Source organism: Mytilus edulis, chromosome 5 (assembly GCF_963676685.1).
Source record: "Mytilus edulis chromosome 5, xbMytEdul2.2, whole genome shotgun sequence".
Lineage (NCBI taxonomy): Eukaryota > Metazoa > Mollusca > Bivalvia > Mytilida > Mytilidae > Mytilus > Mytilus edulis.
This window is the reverse complement of record NC_092348.1, coordinates 68,557,453-68,581,434: the sequence shown is the minus strand read 5'-3', so window position 1 is coordinate 68,581,434 and position 23,982 is coordinate 68,557,453. Positions and strand designations below refer to the sequence as shown.

Sequence of the window (23,982 nt, the reverse complement as noted above, 5' to 3'; positions counted from 1 at the left end):
TTGACGAAACCACTCGACATCAACATGGAATAATGAGCACTTTAAAATTTATGATATATCTTTTATTATAAAAGTTGAGCGCAACATGGTGTATGGACTGTAACTGACCTATTTGAAGAGCTAGGAAGTAGTCTTTTCAAAAAAAATATTAAACCTGTATTTCTTCAGTTTTATAGTATGATACTAGCATTAAAAATGGTTACCATCCATAAGAGCGACCACTAAAAGGGAGAGCAAAAAAACCAACAAAATATTTTGCATTTTTATCTGAATACACTTTTCAAGTCAGGAGAAAGGTTCAATATACATGTGAAATATTTTGAAACAAAGTACAACAAAAATGGGAAATATCATTAAATGAAGTTGTTGAATAATCACCGTTTTGGGGATCAAATACTTTACTTTTCAAAATGAATCTTGTACATGCATTATGATTTATACACTTTGCAAGGGAGACCCAGAACATATAGACCACTTACTGTGGGTTGTAATGTTGTAGCAGATACCTGGCTGGCACCATGTGAATGCTTGGATATTTGACGCAACATATATTGAAATTCCACTTTATGTGGATATCGTTATTTTTGGCCTCTATGAAAATTATAAACTTAATTTTATGAATATTTGTTTACAGATCATCTGTTTATACAGTTAAATAGTTAGATATTAAAAGAAACAGGATACATTACAGATGGATTTATTTCAACCCAGGGTAATTTTTAAAAGGGTTTCAATATTTATCAGTATATATCATGATAAATATTATAACAGCTTCATATATGTATATTTTCAGGTTTTAAATACATCCGGCATATCGCATTCAGAACACGTAACTACATTATTCATGTTTAAAGTTGCAATTTTATCAATTTTTACAAATTTTGTGTCTGTATCCACAGCGTACTTAACTAAATTTAAAACTTAAAATCTATCAAGTTGAAAGTGTAGCTACAAAATACAACGCAAATCTATTATAGTCAAAACCTATGTATTAGTCATTCACGGGAATAAATAGTATTGAATTAACCTTTTGTGTATGAGTGTCCTTAGATTTAAAATTTAAAAAAAACATTATTTTTCGACGCCTGTACATTTTGTTATATATGGATATGAAAATTGATCAACGTCAATAAATATTAAACTTCGATTTTATAAATACATAAAAGTAGAAAAAAAAAGTATGCTTTATTTTCAATAAATACATTTGTTAAAAAATCTATGAGGTATATCTTTAAAAACATTATATTGATATTGAAATTCAGCAAGATTTCTCTTTTAAAGGTTATATGATCTGATTGAAACAGGGCGCGACAAGCTATATTTGACATGTAATTGACTCTTTCATTTTTTTTTTCGATCTTCATAAATAAACTTTGCATTAATTATTTAAAACATTTTCTGTATATCATTTAGGCGAAGTTTTACTCATTCTATTAATTAACTGCACATGTAAATTTGTAAGTCAACAAATATTCTAAAAACGTAAAAAAATGAGAAAAAAAAATGACATTAATGTCTATCATATTGTGCATTTAAAAGTGACAGTTATGAATATTTATCACTGCAAAAAATACGAACAATAACCGCAATATTGGGCTGTTGTACCACAATCGTGATGGTAAAAATCTGAATCCTATTGTTACGTTTTATGAACCAAAACAAAAATATAGGGCTTCTCATCTAACCCAGGACGGTTGTATATGTTACTTAGACAAGTTCAGTATACGTCCTTGATCTGCAATATAAATAGTAAGAGGGGCAGATAAAAGCATGTGTAAAATACGCGTCAATGAGACAGCAACCGAACAACTAAAAAAAAACTAAAAAGATAAAACGAATTTTCTTGTGTACGGTATACTGAGCGTTGTAAGTCAGAATGTTATTTGATACTGTACAGCTATAGCAAGTAATACTTTTCTTGTGTACGGTACACTGAGCGTTGTAAGTCAGTATGTTATTTGGTACTGTACAGCTATAGCAAGTAATAATTTTCTTGTGTACGGTACACTGAGCGTTGTAAGTCAGAATGTTATTTCGTACTGTACAGCTATAGCAAGTAATAATTTTCTTAGGTACGATACACACAGTAAGTAAGAAAATACAAATCACTAGCATGTTATAGACGTCAACGTTGGACCTCTCCACGCTGCCTTCTAACAGTATTGCACTAACTTTTGATCAGCTGACCATATTACAACATTGAACAGTTTGTAAATAGGGATAATACATCATTAAAAACTAGATATAACTGGTAATAGCTGGGAAGTTTCAGAAATTAATAAAGTCAGTGCTTTGGGATTTACATGTAATTCCAAAATTTTAAGTAATTATGTGTAATTCCTGATTTCACCTATTTACTGCAATATATCCATCATATGTGTCTCTGGCTGTATTAAGTTATAATTTTCTTGTGAACGCTTAGTAACTAAAAGTATTCTTGTGTACGGATTGTTAAAGTTTTTATGTATCAAACCTTACATTCAGGGATCATTCTCTAAATACATGTATGTTGCAAATTATTCGAAGGCTCTGTTCATGTTTTTTTTATTACAACTATTCTGTGAACTTTCTGCGATAGACTGACTTTTATAGGCTTTTGCTCAAAGAATTTCGCACCCTTAATCGGTCAAATGCTTATAGGAGCTGAATTTAAGTCAAGACTGATACCAACGATTAAGTGGATATAACTTGAAAATTCGGGTTTACTCGACACGGTGCTATTTATAACTCCTTTTCTTATTCCATATTTTCTCTTTATTGAACGTACTAACAAGTTTAACTATCTTACTTGTGAGAAACTACGGAGATTACCCAGTACTCCTTATATACTGAAGGCTTGACGGTTGCCTATCATTGCTTACATCCACTCCATTCAAATTTTGGTGGAGAGTCATCTCATTAGAAATTATATCATTTCTACTTTTTTTTTACCGATTTCATACCAGACATATTATACATGTCAGGGCCGTAACTAGGGTTCGAATCAGGGGAGGCAGGGGTTTGGGGGCCGCTGATTGAGCCCCTTTGAGCCCGCCGATTTTTTTTTCTCTCAGTCATTGGCTAAAAATTACCCGTTTCCCTTCGATTTCCCGCTTACTTTAAGAAACACCAGTATTCAGTGCTTGAACCTGGAAGCAACTTTTATACAAAAACAAGCTGAGATTGCTGTTCGGGTGAGCCAAGGCTAGTTCCGTCTTGAAGGCTGTACCTTGACCTATAATTGTTAACATTAAATACATTGTGACTGTGGATTTTTTTCTCAAATGATATGACTAAAATTACCCGTTTTCCTTCGATTTCCCTACTTTAAGAAAGATCAGTTTTGGCTTGTTGGATCCTTGGAGCAATATTCATGCAAACAATTATTATCTGTATTTTCTGTATTTAAAGATATTTTTTTAGAAGCTGGTAAGTTTAAAAAAACCCATATAAAACAAGATTATAAAACGCAAGATATTTTTTTTTATCGAGGATCTTGAATTTCAATAATGTTGAAAGTTGAACAGACGTATATAACTACAACCAGGCACTTTCTATACTAGTCTAGTATATACTTAGTATAGAAAGTCCCTGCTACAACGAATGGGAGTGTTTACCTACTAAGGCATTGACCATAATGTTCTCGTACGATCGGGAAACTTAAAAAAACGACCCAACAGCTGATTCAGGCGGTAACGAATTTCCGATATCTTAAAAGATTCACAACACAAAAGGAACTTCCTCTGCTTAAATAATTGAGCCCCAAATAAATGTGAATAGTTAAGTTTTCATTCAAAATTATCGAAAGCATAGTTTCATATGTGTTCTCATACGAATACTGACCCCCCTCAATACTGAATAACAGACGGACGGCCACACGAAAAAGAAAATAAAACAAATACTGAAACGGTTTACTTTCGATCAAAAATCCGAAAAATGACAGACATATCACGTATCATGATTACACTGTTAAAACTGTTAACTTGTGTTGTTTATAATACAAAGTTCTTCGTGTACATATTGTCAATATTTTATTTTTTTACTTCAAAAAAAAAAATTGTGTAGAAAATTCAGGGCAACAGTTGCCTCCCCTGCCTCATAGGTAGTTACGGCCCTGCATGTATAAACTGGTCCGCCGTTCCATCTATAGCTTTGCACCGAGTCAGTGTAGCGATAAGTGAACACAACAGGGGTCCAGTTTACTGCATGTATGGCTCTGTTCATACTGACAAAATATTAAAATCTAATAAAAAATATGGCAAGCCGTTCTCGTCAAAACTATGTTTAAACCATTTTTCGAAAAATTTACACACTGAGAATTACAAAAAAGCACACTGAGATTTAAAAACTTCAATACGCACACTGAGAATTGAAAATTACACACTGAGAATTAAAAATTACACACTGAGATTTCATAAAGACGCACTGAGATTACAAAAATGAAAAATGCACACTGAGAATTGAATATTACACACTGAGAATTGAAAATTACACACTGAGATTTCAAAAAGACACACTGAGAATAAATAAACTGAAAACACACACTGAGAATTTGAAATTACACACTGAGAATTTAAAATTACACACTGAGATTTGTGCGCACTTTTTATGCGCACATATCTAATTAGCATACTTAATCTGAATCTATTACAAGCTTAAAACAACAAGGGGACAGAACTCGTTAGTCCTTCGATTTGGTTCCAAATTATTAATAAAAAAAACTTTAGAAATACAAGAACAAGAAAAATACCCACTTACTCTTATTACAAAATATAACCAAATGGTGAAAAACTTATTAAAATAATAAGAAAACATTGGAACAATCTGCTAAAGAATGCAGTGAAATTTTTACCCAAGTGTCTATTATAAGATAAGATAAAGAGAAAGATAAAGATATTGCATATAAACGTAACAAAAATATAAAAGATTAACTAGCGAAATCAAGGAAACTGTTGGAAGACTTTTGAAAAGGGACCCATGTTTAATTACTGGTAGTAGTAATGATCTGAATTATAGGCAACACACTTATGAATATGATGAGCGATGTTAAGTCTTGAAATTTAATACGAATGTTGGTTGAAGGAATCGCATTTCATTATACATGTTATAATGGCAAGAGTTCTTGAGATCAAGATATTAATCTGTTGAATTATTCATCTCATGAATATTCATTAGTAATTTGCATATTAATCTCAGTGTGTATTTTTGAAATCTCAGTGTGTGTTTTTCAATTTATTTCATCTCAGTGTGTCTTTTTAAAATCTCAGTGTCTAATTTTGAATTCTCAGTGTGTGTTTTTTTATTTTTTTAAATCTCAGTGTGTAATTTCGATTTCTCAGTGTGTATTTTTGTCGAAAAAAGGGTTTAAACATAGTTTTGACGAGAACGGCTTGCCATATAAAAATGCATATCTTACTCTTAGGTTAATTTTTGTTTTTATTACAATAAGTATGCCATGCTCCTTCCTAAGTTTTCCATCAAGTGATGGACATTCTCAAAGTCACTATCCTGGAATCATTTTTAATGACAATGAGCTTGCCTTTTGGTTTTTTTTTGGCATCAAAAATCAAAATGCATCTTCCCATCCTCTTAATCATCTATTGGTTTTATTCCAATCAAGTAATGTAAACTCAGAGTTACCACTCTATAACCATGTAAAATATCTGGTTTTAGTAAGTGAACTTGACCTTTCACCTATTGACATCCAAATTTAAAGGATTGGTCCTCATCCCTATATCTTCTATCTGTATAAGTTAAATTAAAATCAAGCAAGAGCTACTAAGGTTATCACCTGGAAATTATTTGTGTCATATATACACAAGGAATGAGGCAAAAAGTCAGTGATATTTGATCCAGAATTTTTTTCTACATAAAAAAAAAACAAATAGATGAACGCTAAAAAAAAAAAGCCTGGTAAAATTCATGCAGGTTCCTGATATAGTTGTGGCACCTGAAGTGCTGCATTTGACATTTAAATATCCAGCAATGTGATATTAAGTTGGGCTTTGACAAATGCAGCAATTACTGGTAAAGTGGTCATCTTTGACAAAGTCAGCCCCTAATGATCAACCAGGGCATGAAGGCATCTTTTAAGCTTTCAAAGAGAAGACTTCAATTTTTAGTTTAGTAACTTCCATCAGGGAACCAATCTTACTCCTTTAATCTGCAATTTTGTTGAAAATTTAGGAAATATTCTGACAAGAGTGGAGATGTTCCATGCTGTATCATTAAAATTATTGTGTCAGGAAAAAGACATTGATAGGAAAGTGAATTTGCACATTGTTTGAAATGACTCTTACAAGTATGTAGTCATGGTATTACATAGAGTGAACCAGGATCCAGTTCATCCTTGGTTTATATTTAAAAGGCATAGACCTAGTTTTGTATTGAATTTCTCTTTAGTTATTGTTGATGTAGTGTAATTGGGATTTCCAAATGATTATAAATAATAAGTAAATTTGACTATTTTGATACCATTAGAACCAAACATGAAAGAAGCATGATATTGTAAATTATCATTAATTATTTTAAAATTACACAGAACACAAATGGATATAGGAAGGTGAAATTTACTGACTTCTCAAGTCTTGCAAGTGGAAGATATGAACCATTTGTCTTTGCCTTGTCAATGTTATGTGACAACAATCCCACTAAACTTGTCTTTTGCTGTATTTCTGTCAAGTTGTTGTCATTTCAGCAATGTTTTTAAAACATTTTCATCAAGATGCAGGTTTGGCTAGTTATTAAACCAGGTTCAACCCACTATTTTTAATCAAATGTCCTACACCAAGTCAGGAAAATGGCTGTTGTTATCAAATAGTTCAGGTTTTTTGTTGCACTATGGTGTTCTTGTTGTTACCTTGTTTTCCTCTTATAGCTGATGAGAATCCCTCAGTTTAAGTCTGTTACAGGGAACTTCGGTATACTATTGTTGCCTTTTTTTCTTACTTTATAAGTACAGATTACAGTCACATGTAGCATTCATACATGTTACTAGACTTGTGAGAATCTGAAAGAACAGGGACATTTTCTAAAATAAGAAATTATACCTGATTAAGGGCATACAATACAGTTTTGATCCTGTATTTACAGTTTGATGAAAATTTCCATATAGGCTAGTTTTTGCCTGCTTAAATCAAATATGTAATAAAAAATATACCTTCATGTGCTACTTTTTGAGTTAAATGAGGTCAAAATTTTATATATTTGCTCAAAATTCGGATTTATGGCCGTATTTTCCCTTTCGAAAGAAAGCCATAACTTTTTTGTTTTAAAAGATAAACACAAATTGTTTTTTGTTAGATAATTTGTAATTTTTGTATTTTAAAAGTATCCTAAAAAATTATGTACTTTTTATTCAGAAATAACTCATATTTATCAAATGGTCATGAATTAAGAACAAATCGTATTTTTTTGCTGTATATTTATCAAAATTATAAAAATTCCTCTATTTACAGTTTTATAAAATTTGGTCCACATAATCTCCTTGCAAAATGAAACAAAATTTCGTTTTAAAAAATAGGGGTCCATGCACTCGTTTTCAAATTAAATCAGTTTGAATGATAAAAAATAGTCGAAAAATGCATCTTTTCCCGATATGTCATAGTTTGACGTCGCGAAATATAACATTTTACATTAGCAACGTCATTACCTCCCCTGTAACTGTATCGTATGCCCTTAAGCCAAAACTATAAAATTCTGGTAAGTTAAATTCAAAGCTGTGATAACTTTAAATTTAACAGACTAGTATTTTAAGGACATAAAAAACAAGAGTACACACGCTGAAATGTCTTGCCTTCTTTACTAATCATTGATATTAATTTGATAGTCCTAGTAAATATAGAGCTTTATTACAACTTTCACATAAACTTAACATTAACCAAGAAAACTAAACATTGACCAATGAACCATGAAAATGAGACCAAGGTCAAATGAACCATGCCATGCAGGCATGTTCAGCTAACAATTCTTCCATAAAACAAATATAGTTGACCTATTGCTTATAGTTTAAGAAAAACAGACCAAAACACAAAAACTTAACACTGAGTGATGAACCGTGAAAATGAGGTCAAGGTCAAATAAAACCTGCACGACTGACATATAGATCATAAAATATTTCCATACATCAAATATAGTTCACCTATTGCATATTGTATTAGAAAAAAAAACCAACTAAAAAACTTAACTGTGACCACTGAACCATGAAAATGAGGTCAAGGTCAGATGACACCTGCAAGCTAGACATGTACACCTTACAATCATTCCATACACCAAATATAGTAGACCTATTGCATACAGTATAAGAAAAACAGACCAAAACACAAAAACTTAACTATAACCACTGAACCATGAAAATGAGGTCAAGGTCAGATGACACCAGCCAGTTGGACATGTATACCTTACAGTGCTTCCAAACACCGAATATACTAGACCTATTGCTTATAGTATCTGAGATATGGACTTGACCACCAAAACTTAACCTTGTTCACTGATCCATGAAATGAGGTCGACGTCAAGTGAAAACTGTCTGACAGGCATGAGGACCTTACAAGGTACGCACATACCAAATATAGTTATCCTATTACTTATAATAAGAGAGAATTTAACATTACAAAAAATCTTAACTTTTTTTCAAGTAATCACTGAACCATGAAAATGAGGTCAAGGTCATTGGACATGTGACTAACGGAAACTTCATAATATGAGGCATCCCTATGTCGAGCTTTCTGTGACAAAAGTCGCAAGCTCGACAAAAACCTGAAACCTTTGGAGTCGAAGAAATATTTAACAAGTTGATGCAAAGACCATATCATTAACGCAAGCTTTGAACTTTCTGCGAAGAATTGCAATGAAGAAATTTCTCTGTTGTAAATTCTGACTGGTGTGATGTCAACCATTCATGTATACAACCATACTTGCAATGCACAAAATCAGTTTTTTTAATCTTTAAACATTCATTTTTGTACACCTGTTCAAGTGTCCTCTTATTTAAACTATTCTAAAAACCATGGCATTTCTACTTGAAAACATTGAACTGAAACTAAAAGGAAACTCTGGAAAGATCTAATAACTTAAAGGGTTTGATTCCACAGCAATAGGTACATGCTTAAATCATGAGTATAGGGCTAGAGCATCTCATATAGTGATAAAATTTGACAACTTCTATAATTTTTCAGTTTTATCTATAAAAATACTACATTGTTATATTCAATGAAAACAAACACAAGAATAACAATTTTTCAAATATAAGATAGATTTTACAAAGTTGGATCAACATGAAATAATTCTAAAGCAACTATGCAAGGTGTTTAATCTATAATGCATATCAAATTGGTTCAATTTTCATATTGAAAATATTTTTACTACTTTGTATCATTTATTAGTTTTAGCGCAGAATCATTCTTGGCAAAATATTAGGAATTCAAATCAACCAAAAAATATTTAAAGAATGCAAAAAGAAGAAATACCCTGAAATTGTGATATGAATTTATGTATTTACAGATTACTGGCATTGAAACACAAATAACTATATTTATAATATGTTTAGTAGTAAATACAGTAGTTTTGCATATGTGATAAATAGCCTGCTGTTTGTTTAATCCATATCGTGCAACTTTGATGCGCACCCTTTATCGCATACCCTTTATCACATCCCTACCCTTTATCACACCTCTACCCTTTATCACACCCCTATTTCTTTTTTTTCATGAAGTCAGTTTTTATTTATGTAAGCTTAAGAAAATTTTTCCTCAAAATAGGTCCAATAGAACGGTCATTCGGGAGTGACATAATTTATTAAATGACGTCATTGTTTGGTATGTGACGTCACGAACGTCAAGTTTTTATATTTTTTTGGCAAACTAAATGCAACTATAAAAAATACAAAACACACAAAAAAATACAATAATAAACAAAATATTTTTAAAACAACAGCACGCAAATTGTAAGGTAACCCATGTGCTTCGGATAAGTAATTGAGAAGTTCTTTTTAGGCTTTTGAAGCAAGACAAAAGTAGAACTGAAGGTAACCCAGTGCTATGGATCAGAAAACAGTTCATATAATATAATACTCTCCTGTTGAAATATATGATAAAGCGTATAAAACATGGTAAAATACGTATCACATGCCGTATCACCCTCGACCAATATCATCCCTCGGGCCTAAAGGCCCTTGGGCTGATATTGGTGTCTCTGGATGATACGACATATGATACAGATTTTGCCATGTATTATTCTCTATGTATATAATATATTATGACTATGGCACTAAGATTGCCTATATATATTAAGTGTTCTACACAAGGATAAGCTGTATACAGAATTTACCATATTTCAATATAACAAAATTGGTGATGAGAACCTGATTTATTCAAGATTAATTGTCTCAGAAAAAAATGTACTGTATAAAAGTTTCATAATCTAAATTTTTGTTATGTAAACCTTTACAGAACAAATTAAGAATTCTTCTTTCTGATAACCTATCATTTACAATTAAAGAGATTTCTCATGTTCGAATTGAACAGTAAAATTCAATTAAGATGTTTTTTAAAATGCGTTAAATGAGGAAAAAAAATGACTGCAGTATTAAACAGAGAAACATCTTCCCGTTTGATGGAAACTATATCATATTATTTACATTATGATCGACTCATTTTTACAACAGGCAATACAATATTTCAAAAAAGTGAATCTATGTTTATATCAGTTAATACCCTGATTCATTTAAATTAGACACTTCTTCATTCAGCACACTCTTCAAAAATATCAGTTTCCCTAACATGGAAATTCTAGAAAATTACTTTGAATGAATCAAAACAAGTGTTCTATTTCATTTTTTATGTATCTGTAAAAATATAATGGTAATATCACAGCAAAAAGTTGTCAGAAAATCCTTACACTACAATACAATCATAATATGAATTTCTAGCAGAAATATATAAATAATAGAATATATAAAAATAAAGTTTGATAAAAATTCATTTAGCACTTCAGAGTAAACTAACACATAGTTGCACCAACACAAAACTTAACTTTGTAATAATATTTACATGCAACCTCATGTAAACAATAAAGAATTACCTTTTATCATATACAGCAAACATTTAGACTCAATAAATTCAAGTGTCCATTCACGATATGAGCTGCTTCTGATAGACATTGGCCTTATGCAAATGAGTATCAACACATTTGTGAACTTATTTTGGGTTTAAAACCTTTATGCAAAGTCTTTAACTGTTTGAAAAATGGAGTTGATACGTACAAGAACCCCACAAAATGGACCAAAATTCGTCTTTTATTTCATAATTGAAATTTCCAGTCCTATAAATGTACATGTATATGTGCATAAGATCGATTTCTATCTGATGCAGCTCATATAGGGATAACCAAGAAATTTTGAATATTTCTGATAAATCTCTGCCTGTAACATTCAGACAACCAAACGCAGTCTTAAACAGATGTTATTACAGAACAGTCTATATGTTTTAATCAGATCTGCCATCCTACAATTACTTTACAAATATATCACTTCTATTAAATAATCTCTGATTAAATTATCTATAAATTATAATCCCAAATAAAATGTCTTAGAAATACATTACAAATACTTATAACACACAACTCTCAAATACATTACATGTGTACAATGGAGTGTCACAAGAACAGAATACAAATTAATTTTGATGCTTTTGATACCAAATTGCAGTTATATGGAATTATAAACCATGTCAAATTTTCCAATCATGGTTTTTTGAAAAAGTCTACTACTTATATCATATAATTTTTCTACCAGGGGAATCCAACTTAAGTTATCACAGATTTTGTTTAAATGTTTTCAATAGATGTCATGGTCTTAAAGAAAAAGACTGCATGCATGTATCTTTTATTGGGAATCAAAAATAACTTTGCCCAGAATGAGTTAGTGTTTACCTGGCCACTTAGATTTTTGCCAATTTAATTTTTCCATTGAATAAATACAATATTTGGTTTTCTATAAAGTTTCTATAAAATATGAAAGAAATTACTTCCAAAGGTACTTTTGCTGGTCTTTTTTTAATTCTGTGAACACATTTTCTATTCCATGCAATTTAAGCATTGGTTTGTTTTTTTACAAATTCAGTGACAATACAGTTTTATATGACAAATGCAATAACTACACCACATTCAATCAAACCACAGATTTGTTATATTGGGAAGCACAGAGGCTGAGTTTGGTTTCAACAAGATTAAGGAAGACTATCAACAAACACATATCTACATAAAAATCTACATATCACACAAGTCATCACTACAAGTATTCTACATTTGTACAAAACAACAAAACAGGATTTCTCAACATGATCAACAACAGCAAGGATGTAGTTGTTTTAATGGCACATTAATATCATGCAGACATGGATCTCCTTTAATGAACCTTGTTATCAGAAGGTCTATAGGTTAACCAAATTGTAATAAGAAGGTCCATAGATTAGCCAATTGAATCAAAAGATCCATAGGTTACCTGATCAAAATCATAATACTACTATTGGTAATAGTTTTTTTCAGTACTAACTCTTTCATTTGTAATTCTCGAAGAAAATAAGTTATCACCACAATCCAAACATTCAAAACAAATCCAATTCCTAGTAGAAGGAATGATACCGATTCCCTCAATGGTTTATGAGACAATGTTAGCAGCTTTGGCCATTCCATAGAATACTGTTGATTTGTCCTTCAATAGACTGTCCGGTGAGTCATATTCTTTAATTAAACCTTGATCTAGTACCATTACTCTGAAAACAAATACATAGATAAATTGAATGCAAGTCTAAAAATAGATAATTATAAAATCAGAGAAGAGTAGGTGATGTTTTTATTGCTGCAAAAGGATAGGTTTTGCAAACAAACAAACTAGAGGCTCTAAAGAGCCTGTGTCACTCACCTTGGTCTATGTGCAGATTAAACAACAGATACAGATGGATTCATGACAAAATTGTGTTTTGGTGATGGTGATGTGTTTGTAGATCTTACTTTACTGAACATTCTTGCTACTTACAATTATTTCTATCTAAAACAAACTCGGCCAATCAGTTAAAGAGTAAAATATTTTGCAAAAACTTACAAAATTTATGAAAAATGTTAAAAATTGACCATAAAGGGCAATAATTCCTAAAGGGGTCAACTGACCATCTTGGTCATGTTGACTTATTTGTAGATCTTACTTTACTGAACATTATTGCTGTTTGCAGTTTATCTCTATCTATAATAATATTCAAGATAATGACCAAAAACTGCAAAATTTCCTCAAAATTACCAATTCAGGGGCAGCAACCCAACAACCAGTAGTCCGATTCATCTGAAAATTTCAGGGCAGATAGATCTTGACTTGATAAACAATTTAACCCAGTCAATTTTGCTATAAATGCTTTGGTTTCAGAGTTATAATCCAAAATCTACATTTTATCATATGTTCTATTTTTAGCCATGGCGGCCATCTTGGTTGGTTGGTTAGGTCACTGGACACATTTTTAAAACTAAATACCCCAATGATGATTGTGGTCAAGTTTGGTTTAATTTGGCCCAGTAGTTTCAGAGGAGAAGATTTTTGTAGAAGATTACAAAAATTTACGAAAAATTGAAAAAAAAAATGACTATAAAGGGCAATTACTCCTTAAGTGGTCAACTGACTTATTTGTAGATCTTACTTTGCTGGACATTATTGCTGTTTACAGTTTATCTTTATTTATAATAGTATTCAAGATAATAACCAAAAAACAGCAAAATTTCCTCAAAATTACCAATTCAGGGGCAGCAACCCAACAACCAGTTGTCCGATTCATCTGAAAATTTCAGGGCAGATAGATCTTGACCTGATAAACAATTTTACCCCATGTCAGATTTGCTCTAAATGCTTTGGTTTCAAAGATATAAGCCAAAGTCTACATTTTACACCTATGTTCTAATTTTAGTCATGGCGGCCATCTTGGTTGGTTAGCCGGGTCACCGGACACATGTTTTAATTAGATACTCCAATGATGATTGTGGCCAAGTTTGGTTTAATTTGGCCAAGTGGTTTCAGAGGAGAAGATTTTTGTAAAAGTTAACGACGACGGACGCCAAGTGATGAGAAACGCTCACTTAAGGGCCAGGTGAGCTAAATATAGCAGTATCACTTGTATGCAATATTTACTGAAATCACAATAATTCATCTTGCACTTTTGTCCATAAGGCAACAATCAGAATAATAAAATATGAGCAAAAATATATGAATTTACAATATTTAATAGTTTTTTCCTACATATCAAAATGAAGGATAATAAAAAATTAAAAGGAGAAAGATTGAAAAATAGAATTTGTTTCATATATCAGAAATGAATACAAAGTTTTAGCATACCATAAACATTGCACAAATACTTTATATTTTAATAACCATGTTCACAACTGTAACATTGTTTTATTTTTAATAATAAATTCATATCAATCAATTCAAGATGTGCTATAGGTCTTGAAATCACACCATTTATTGGACTATTTCAAAAATATTTGAATGATGGATAAATTATCACATGCCATTTCCTTGTTGATCCAATTATTTTTATTTTCAACAAATTATATATTTATTAAAGTGTAATTCATTTACACAATTTATTTCGGTAATAAACACAATTAAAACAATTATTAACTCATTTATCAAATTACTTCACACAAATATGTTATATACTTTTAAAGTGACAGAAAAAATGTGAAATATCGATCTACATATCTACATAAATCAACTAATGGCGCATAAAATGTGTAATGAGTACTTGTAGAATGATGTAAGATTTATTTGACATCAAAACCTCATTACTGAGAAAAACAAACAAGAATGATGTATCCTATACTCTCATTGGATCCTACATTTCAATGGATAAGTCAAGACGTTAAAATTTATGATTTTAAGAAACAGAGCCTTTGGAACAGGATCCCAGTTGACAAGATACCAGTCTAGTACCAAAGACTGGAGCCCCTTTATAAATTATAATTAGGAAACAGAGCCTTTGGAACAGGATCCCAGTTGACAAGATACCAGTCTAGTACACAAGACTGGAGCCCCTTTATAAATTATAATTAGGAACCGGAGCCTTTCGAACAGGATATCAGTCTAACACCATAGAATGGAGTCCCTTTAAAAATTTACCATATTTAAGGTCTTTCCCCTACGTGGGGAAAGACCTTACTGTTTTTCTAATGTTTTTTTTTCCAACATTTGTTCTAAATGCCCTCCCCCCGTTTCTATTGATGTCATCAAGACCAAATATGGACCATCGATAGATCTCATCATGAGGTATTACCAGATGAGGCTGTGTAGGATTTCATCATCCCCTTTAGAAGTTATCTCCCTTTTATTGATTTTTTTCAACATGGCCCCCCCTCGTTGTTTTTAAAGATATCATGACCTTATTTGAACAAAAGTTAGATCTCATCATGATGTGTTACCATATGAGGCTGCTAAGGATTTCATCATTCCCTATGAGAGTTATGTCCCCTTAAAGTAATTTCTTTTTTTTGCATTTTTCTCAAAAAGTATTCAAGAAAGAATCGATTTGAAAACGGCAACATGTACAAGACCAGATGGCAATGTTAATAAACATATACAATCATTTTGTTGTTAACCGTTATAAGGAGTTATTTCCCTTGAAAAAATATACACAATTTTTGAAAAATTGTATCTCGAGAACCGGAAGTCGTAAAGACTTGGGACCTACACCAATAATCTTAAGTTCATATGACCTTCAATTTGCAAACAAGGTCAAAGGTCACTGAGTGCAAAAAAAAAATTACGCTGCAATTTCAAGCTTTCATATTAAGAAAACGATAAGAGTTTGCTGCATACTTACAGCGTATAAAATGTTCCTCTCGACGAGCTCTACATTTTATACACTGAACTCAAAAGAGTCCGACTGTCTGTTCAAAAGTTACGACGGGATGATTCTTAAAAGTATAGTATTGTGTGTATATCTTTTTAAAGGTAACAGATATCAACCTACTATAAACTGCAAAGATGATCAGTAGTTCAAGACCTTCAATTTGAGGTCAATGTCAGGTCATGATGAAATTTCACCTTGACCTTCACATTATACTATGACCTTGACCTTGTGATATTTGAAAGATCAAGTAGTCCTGAGTTGAATGGTGATAGTCCCATGTCTCTACGACTTCCGGTTCTCAAGTTTTGTATTGCATCATATATTTGATGATTAATTGTGACCTTGGTGAACTTTGAAATTGTCCCAATTCTTTTTCTATAATGTTGTCCTTCAACTGTAGATTATTTATCATTTAACAAATTTGAGATATCTATTGTCGTTTTAGAGATAATGCAGTTTGAAGTTTTGCGAGCGGAGGCCTGTATTTCTGAATCATCAAGAGTTTACCACTTAAAATGTTTTAGAAATTGAAGAGGTTGACATAGTTATATGTTTGACCAAATACTAAAAACATTCCATGGAAAAAAACACCAAAAAATCAATTTGAAATTTTCAAGTTTTGCATTGACTTTGTAAGTTTCATAACTTCTATTTATATAGTTGATATTGCATCATTATTTGCACTTTGTCAAATGGGGTCATCTGATATATCAAATTGAAGGTCTTAATAAACTCTACTTAAAAATGAAAATTTTAAACCCCCTTTTCATCCCAGGGGGACGGGTGGGGTCATTTAGTGCAAACATTCAAATTTCTCAGATGGTAAGGTTGTCGCATATCAAATGAAAGAACATAAAGCGTACATTTCAAATTTCAAATCGACATCTCCCAAAAATGGGTTGGATGGGGTCATTGAGTGCAAACATAAATTTTCTGTTAAGATAGGGTTGTTGTATATCAAATAAAAGGTCATGATGTGTACATTTCAAATATCAAATTCCTGACCTCCAAAAATTAGTAAGATAGGGTTATTAAGTGCAAAAATCAAACTTTCTAGAACATGGCGTTGTCGCATATCAAATGAAAGCTCATCTACTCTATGTTACTTATATAATAATTCCGATCTTTTATGTAGGCGGATGAGGTCATTAAGTGATAAAAGTGAAAAGTTTCCGAAGGTATGCTTGTCGTATTTCAAACGAAAGGTCGTACAAAGTACATTACGAAAACATCACTTTTACAGAAAAGACCTTTCAATTGTTTAAAGACCTTACTATTTTTCTAATGTTTTTTTTCCAACATTTTTTCATAAGGCTGTGTAGGATTTCATCATCCCCTTTAGAAGTTATCTCCCTTTTATTGATTTTTTTCAACATGGCCCCCCCTCGTTGTTTTTAAAGATATCATGACTTTATTTTGACAATAGGTACATCTCATCATGATGTATTACCATATGAGGCTGCATAGGATTTCATCATCCCCTTTGAGAGTTATTTCCCCTTGAAACAATTCCTTTCCTTTGCACATTTCTCAAAAAGTGTTAGAGATAGAATCGATTTGAAAACAACAACATGTACAAGACCAGGTGGCAATGTTAATAAAAATTTACAATCATGTTGTTGTTAACCCTTATAAGGAGTTATTACCCTTGAGAAATATACACAATTTTGGAAAATTTCAATTTGAGAACCTGATGTCGTAGAGACTTGGGACCTTCACCAATAATCTTAAGTTCATGTGACCTTCAATTTGCACCCAAGTTCAAAGGTCAGCGGGTGCAAAAAAAAAAAATACACTGCAATTTCAGGCTTGCATATTAAGAAAACGATGAGAGTTTGCTGCATACATACTGTGTCTAAAATGTTCCTCTCGACAAGCTCTACATTTTATACGTTAAGCTAAAAAAAGGTCTGACTGTCTGTTCAAAAGTTACGACGAGATGATTCTTAAAAGTATAGAAATGTGTGTATATCTTTTTAATGGTAACAGATATTAACCTACTATAAACTGTAAAAATGATCAGTAGTTTAAGACCTTCAATTTAAGGTCAATGTCAGGTCATGATAAAATTTGACCTTGACCTTTAAAGTGAACTAAGACCTTGACCTTCTCTTATTTGAAATGTCAAGTGGTGCTGAGTTGAATGATGGCAGTCCCATCTCTCTACGAGTTCCGGTTCACAAGTTTTGTATTGCATCATATATTTGATGATTCATTGTGACCTTGATGAACTTCGAAATTGTCCCAATTTTTTCTACAATGTTGACTTTTAACTGCAGATCATTTATCATTTAACAGATTTGAAATATCTATTTCCGTTTTAGAGATAATGCAATTTGAAATTTGGCAAGCGGAGGTATGTATTTCTGAATCAACAACAGCTTACCACCTGCAATATTCAGAAATTGAAGAGCTTAACATGGTTATATGTTTGACCAAATACCAAAAACATTCAATGAAAAATATACCCAAAATAAATTATTTGAAATTTTCATGTTTCGCATTGACTTTGTAAGTTTCATAAGTTCTATTTATATAATTGATATTGCATCATTTTTGGTACTTTGCCGAATGGGATCATTTGATATATCAAATTGAAGGTCTCAATGAGTTCTACTCCAAAATGAAAATTTCAAACCTCTTTTTCATCCCAGTGGGGTCATTTAGTGCAAAAATTCAAACTTCTCAGATGGTTAGGTTGTCACATATCAAACGAAAGAACACAAAACGTACATTTCGAATACAAAGTTGACATCCCCGAAAAATAGCTTGGGTAGGGTCATTGAGTGCAAAAAGTGAAAGTTTCAGAATGAAAGGTCGTACAAGGTACATTACGAAAATATCACTTTTACAAGGAAGACCTTTCAATTGTTTTACAAACAATTAAACTTTTGACTCCTGAATTTATATTCAACAGTATTGGTTACTTTCTCTATCGTAATTGACCGAGTACCAGGATGTTCTACCACAGAGTAGGTAACCTGTCGAATAATTGTAGAACCCGTAGTCAAAAGTCGGTAATATGAAAATTGACTCGACCAATAATGAAGAGAAAAACAGGATTTTCGTGCATACCACATGATTTGAACGGAAAACTAGACGTAATCAATTCAACCTTCGAATTACAAACTTACCTAAGAAAATGAATACATGAATCAACTTCCTATTCAATTCATTATTTCATGCGTAAGGTGTTACAGTATTTTAAAATCAAAAACGGAAAAAACTAACCGAGTGTTGCGTGTCTAAAGTCCATCAGTATATTTTCTTTTCTAGTTAAGATTTGTTTTCAAATTTAAAACTTTTTATTATCATGATACAAAAATAGAAGGCTGTTGTTAATGCTGCTTATCCTGAATTAAACTGGGTCAATGGAGAGTTTATGTGTGTTCGGGGAGGGTGAGGGTGGTATATTCGCCCGATTTTTGAATAGTTTCCTTTTGCGAGAATAAGATGTTTAATAACATGTATTTCCAAACTTTAGATTTATATTGTTTCAAAATGTATTGATACATTTCAATACTTGCAAGATATATATTTATTAATTTGCAAATTGGAAGTCAAAAGTATATACACAATTTATAAGTATTTTTATAAACTTTATAAATAACTTATACTAGTATGTTGTCGTTTTCTTGTGATATTAACTGCAATATTGCTGAATCTTATTTAAACAGACATGTCATGGATATGTCTGGCCTTCATGAGATTTAAGAAGTATGGGGACTGCCATTTCATTTTCGTGAGTGGGGAGTGGGTTGAACATTAATTGTTCGGCCTGGGAAGAGCTAAAAATAAATATTCTGCATCACAAATGCAGAAAAAATTGTTTTAAAAAATGAGAAAAACAAATCGCGGTAAAAAATAAGGATGCGTAGCAAAGGAGTGAAATAATTCAATCCGGATAAAATCCTCCTGATAATTCATTTAAAAATAAGGAGATATGGTAGGATTGCCAATGAGACAATTATCCACTAAAGTTCGAATGAAGTGGATGTAAGCAATTATAAGAAAATCTATACCGTATAGTTATTAATGGCAATTGACTACTTTACATTAAAGAATAGATAAATAGATAGTTACCAACAATTCAAAGGGTTTCTTTTAAGGACACTGCACGCATTGTTTTATGTTGAAAGGGTAAAATATTGACACAACATAAAAATGAGAATGGAAATTGTGAATGTATCAAAAAGACAACAATTCGACCCAAGATCAGAACACACGTATAATATAAGCGACGGAAGGCGATTGACCGCACAATGTTCTGGTACAAAGTGCACAGTTATTGAGTATAACAAAAATCTTGTCTTGTGTGCTACTTCTTGGTGTAAGAAAATGAATATAACCAGTAAATAGTTTTAAAACCGATAACCTCATCAAAACGGTAGAAATGGTTCAAAATTAAAGGATTTCTTAACTTTCTTTCTTCTTTTCTATCTCTCCACTTCATTGGTACTCACGGTTGTGATGATACACAGTGAATGGGTTCATTTCTAATATCGTGTCCTTAACAAGAAACGAAAAGATTGTTTTTTTCTTTGTTCAAAGAAATACATTTATTTCAATTACATTTAGTGTACATTTTCTGTTTGTTAATTTAAAATTATTCAACGACTCTATGTCAACACTTAATTAACTCTATAAAATACACTTTGCCGTTAAACATATCTTTCATTGTATGTTTCATAAGTTTTATTTGTAGATATGATAGTACATCAAGTTTTGCAATTACTGTGGTTTGCATCAGATTTGACATTTCATCAGATTTTAATATATAATATATTAACCTAATACGAAATTATTTCTCTTTTTAACTGTTGATTAATTTCTTCCCGGAATAGTGTTTAAAATCCATTTCAATTTGGGATAAATTTGGTTTCGTTTTGAGTTACATCTTTGTTCAGGATTTGTTACTGTGGATTTTTTTTTACTGAACTTGTAACTGCATGGAAAGTGTTAATAACATTTTTTATGAGAATATATCAAAGTGCTGAGGAGAACTATTGTGTGTGTGAATAGTTAAGCTGACGGTGATATTTCAGGGAACATTGTAACGCAGCTTTACGTGGTGAGTTTGTTTTTATACAAAGTTATTTGAAATGTTTTAACTGTCACAATGGATAGTCGACAAGGTTGAAAAAAAAGAACGAATTGTCTGCCTATAAATGCAACGCTTCAACGAATGAATCTGACAACAAATAATGAGTGTCAGTTATGTCCCTCAAATGCGACTGAGAATATCTTTCATGTTATGTTAGATTGTCCTTCTTTCTCGACTATCAGAAAAGAACAAGTACTGACATACAAGCATATTTCGAGAGTTTAAAAATGGATATCTGTTTTTCAGAGTTGCCACCTTTATCACAAATTCAGTTCATGATAGGTGATCTGGGTTACTTGTATTCTCCAGACTTAGGTAATAGTTTAGACATGATCGTAAAAAAAATACTGTGTAGACGTTATGAATGAACGTTCTTTTCTACTTGATAAAATTTCCAATGTATAATATCTTGAACTGTGTGCGAACGTTTTTAGTTTCAAGATTGATATTTTTAATCTTTTATGGACGAAAGATTTCCAAGTATACATGCATATGATATCGACACTGAGATGTACTTTTACGAAATAACCAATGTATTATGATATTTTGGCGTTAATTTAATTATAAGACATTTAAAGCTTTTTGCAAGTATCTTGTACCATTTTTATTACTATCATATAATGTTATTTGTAAATACTATGATGTGTATTTTTGAAGACGGAGGTGTCAGTACCTCGCTGGCGCTTGCCCCCGTTGTGAAGGGGTAGTTTCACAATAAAACATATATAATTATTAAGCAGATGTAATATTAAATCATAGCTTTGTGCCCCCTTATAACATTTTCATCTCGAAGTACATTTCTCGGTTCGAAAGTATATCGTGATTTTGTAGTGCTTGAACATTCCAATTTCTTGATTTCTATAAATAAAATATGTTGTTTCTTGAGTTAATGACTAATTATAAAAATAAATACTACTCTGACTCAAAACGCTATTAAGTAGTTGTAAATAGAGCTTAGCTTTTTTTAGGGGGACAGAATCGCATCTGATTTGAGCAATCATTTGATTTTGATTAATATAAAACAAAGAAGATGTGGTATGATTGCCAATGAGACAACTTTCCACAAGAGACCAAACGACACAGATATTAACAACTATATATATATGTCACCATACGGCCTTAAACAATAAGCAAATCCCACACCGCAAAGTCAGCTATAATAGGCACCGAAATGACAAATGTAAAACAATTCAAACGAGAAAAATTATGTACTAAAAGTGAACGAACAACAAATATGTAACACATCAACAAACGACAACAACTGAATTACAGGCTCTTGACTTGGGACAGGCACACATGTACAGATTGTGTAAGGATTAATGTCATGAAATATTTGCCACTGGTCATTAAGAAAACAATTGGCATATAATTTTAACAAGACAAGTAACAGATCAAGTTAGAATTTTATTCTGGTCTGATGTTTTTTTGGAGAGTTATTATATGGTCCTATATCGTGAATCGGTATTGATTGATATTTCTAATTTCTTGATTTCTATAAATGAAAAAGGTTGTTTGAGTTAATGACTAATTTTAAAAATATAGTACTACTCTGACTCAACACGCTATTAAGTAGTTGTACATGGAGCTTAGCTTCTTTTTAGGGGCATTGAATCGCATTTATTTGATATGAGCAATTGTTTGATTTTGATAAATATAAAAAAGAAGATGTGGTATAATTGTCAATGAGACAACCCTTCAAAAGAGACAAAATGACACAGTGACACATATATTAACAACTATAGGTCACCGTATAGCCTTCATCGATGAACAAAGCCCATACCGAATACTCAGATATAAAAGGCCCAGAAATGACAAATGTAAAACAATTCAAACGATAAATATAACGGTCTTACTTATATACTAAAAATGAACGAACAACAAATATGTAACACATCAACAAACGACAACCACTGATTTACAGGCTCTTGACTTGGGACAGGCACACATGTACAGTTCTATTGTGTTGTGTTGTGTTGTGTTGTATTTTATTTTATTATTATTTCGTTGTTTTAACAAAAATCATTGTAATCATTGTATGAAATTTAAAACCAGAAAGGGTCCATAATTATTCTTATTCTCATTCTTTCTTATACAGAATGTGTCAGGATTTATGTCGTGAAATATTTGCCAATGGGCGTTAAGAAAACAACAATCGATCATTGATGTGACAACGTTTTGGACTTATTGCTAATCTTGGTTAGTACCAATTATCATTATCTTTTGGTGGGATAATTATAGTCTTTTATCTATATACAATAATTTGCATCTGAATGATGTTCTTACAAAACAGTGTACATGTATTATCAACCCAAACTGTCAAACTTATTATATTGTATTAGTTGACATATACCACATGTTTCGCTTTCTTCATTTACACAAGCGATAAGTAGATAAGTTATTTATCACACAATACCTGTCAAAGAACTTGTGTTTATCATTTATTATGTGATACTTGTTTTACAAATTTTTATTTCCTGTATATATACTTCAGCAAATGTTTTTTACGTCGTATAATGCTTTGATGTCGTCGTCGCCTGGTCGTCAGCCTCCGAAGACAAATTTGTATTTTTTCGGACAATACTTTAAGTTTAAGTAAATGCATCTTTAAGAAATTTTACTTGAGGTTCAATACCACAAAAGGAAGGTTTGGATTGATAATGGGGGTTATGGTACCAACAACTTATGAATTAGGGGCCAAAAAGAGACCAAAACCAGGCATTTTTTTTCTGGTTTCCAGACAATAACCTGTTCAATTGTACGGATCTCTCTAAAATTTTACTACAATGTTCCATGCCAAAAAAAGGATGGCTTGGATTGAGTTTTGGAATAATTATCCCAAAAAGGGGTGGGGGAGGGGGAGGGTCAACAATTTTTTGGGATATTGTTTTACAATTTCTTTTAGGGGTTCATATTTTTTCCTTTAAATTTTTGAAATTTCAAATAATTGCACATTATTGCGCAATAGCACAATAGTGAACAATTCCACAGTATTGAGTAATGGGTTATAGCAAG

General features: G+C 31.6%; 1 protein-coding gene across 4 annotated transcripts in view; it reads right to left on the bottom strand.

Moving 5' to 3' along the window:
* Nucleotides 1-9,448: 9,448 nt before the first annotated feature.
* LOC139524341 (multidrug resistance-associated protein 1-like) overlaps nucleotides 9,449-23,982 on the bottom strand; it is a 93,358-nt gene continuing 78,824 nt past the window's right edge. For all 4 annotated transcript variants that reach the window (XM_071319105.1, XM_071319107.1, XM_071319106.1 and 1 more), the window contains one exon: nucleotides 9,449-12,749. In XM_071319105.1, coding sequence (XP_071175206.1) covers nucleotides 12,635-12,749 — 115 coding nt within the window. In that variant the 3' untranslated portion in view covers nucleotides 9,449-12,634. The remainder of the gene's footprint in view (nucleotides 12,750-23,982) is intronic.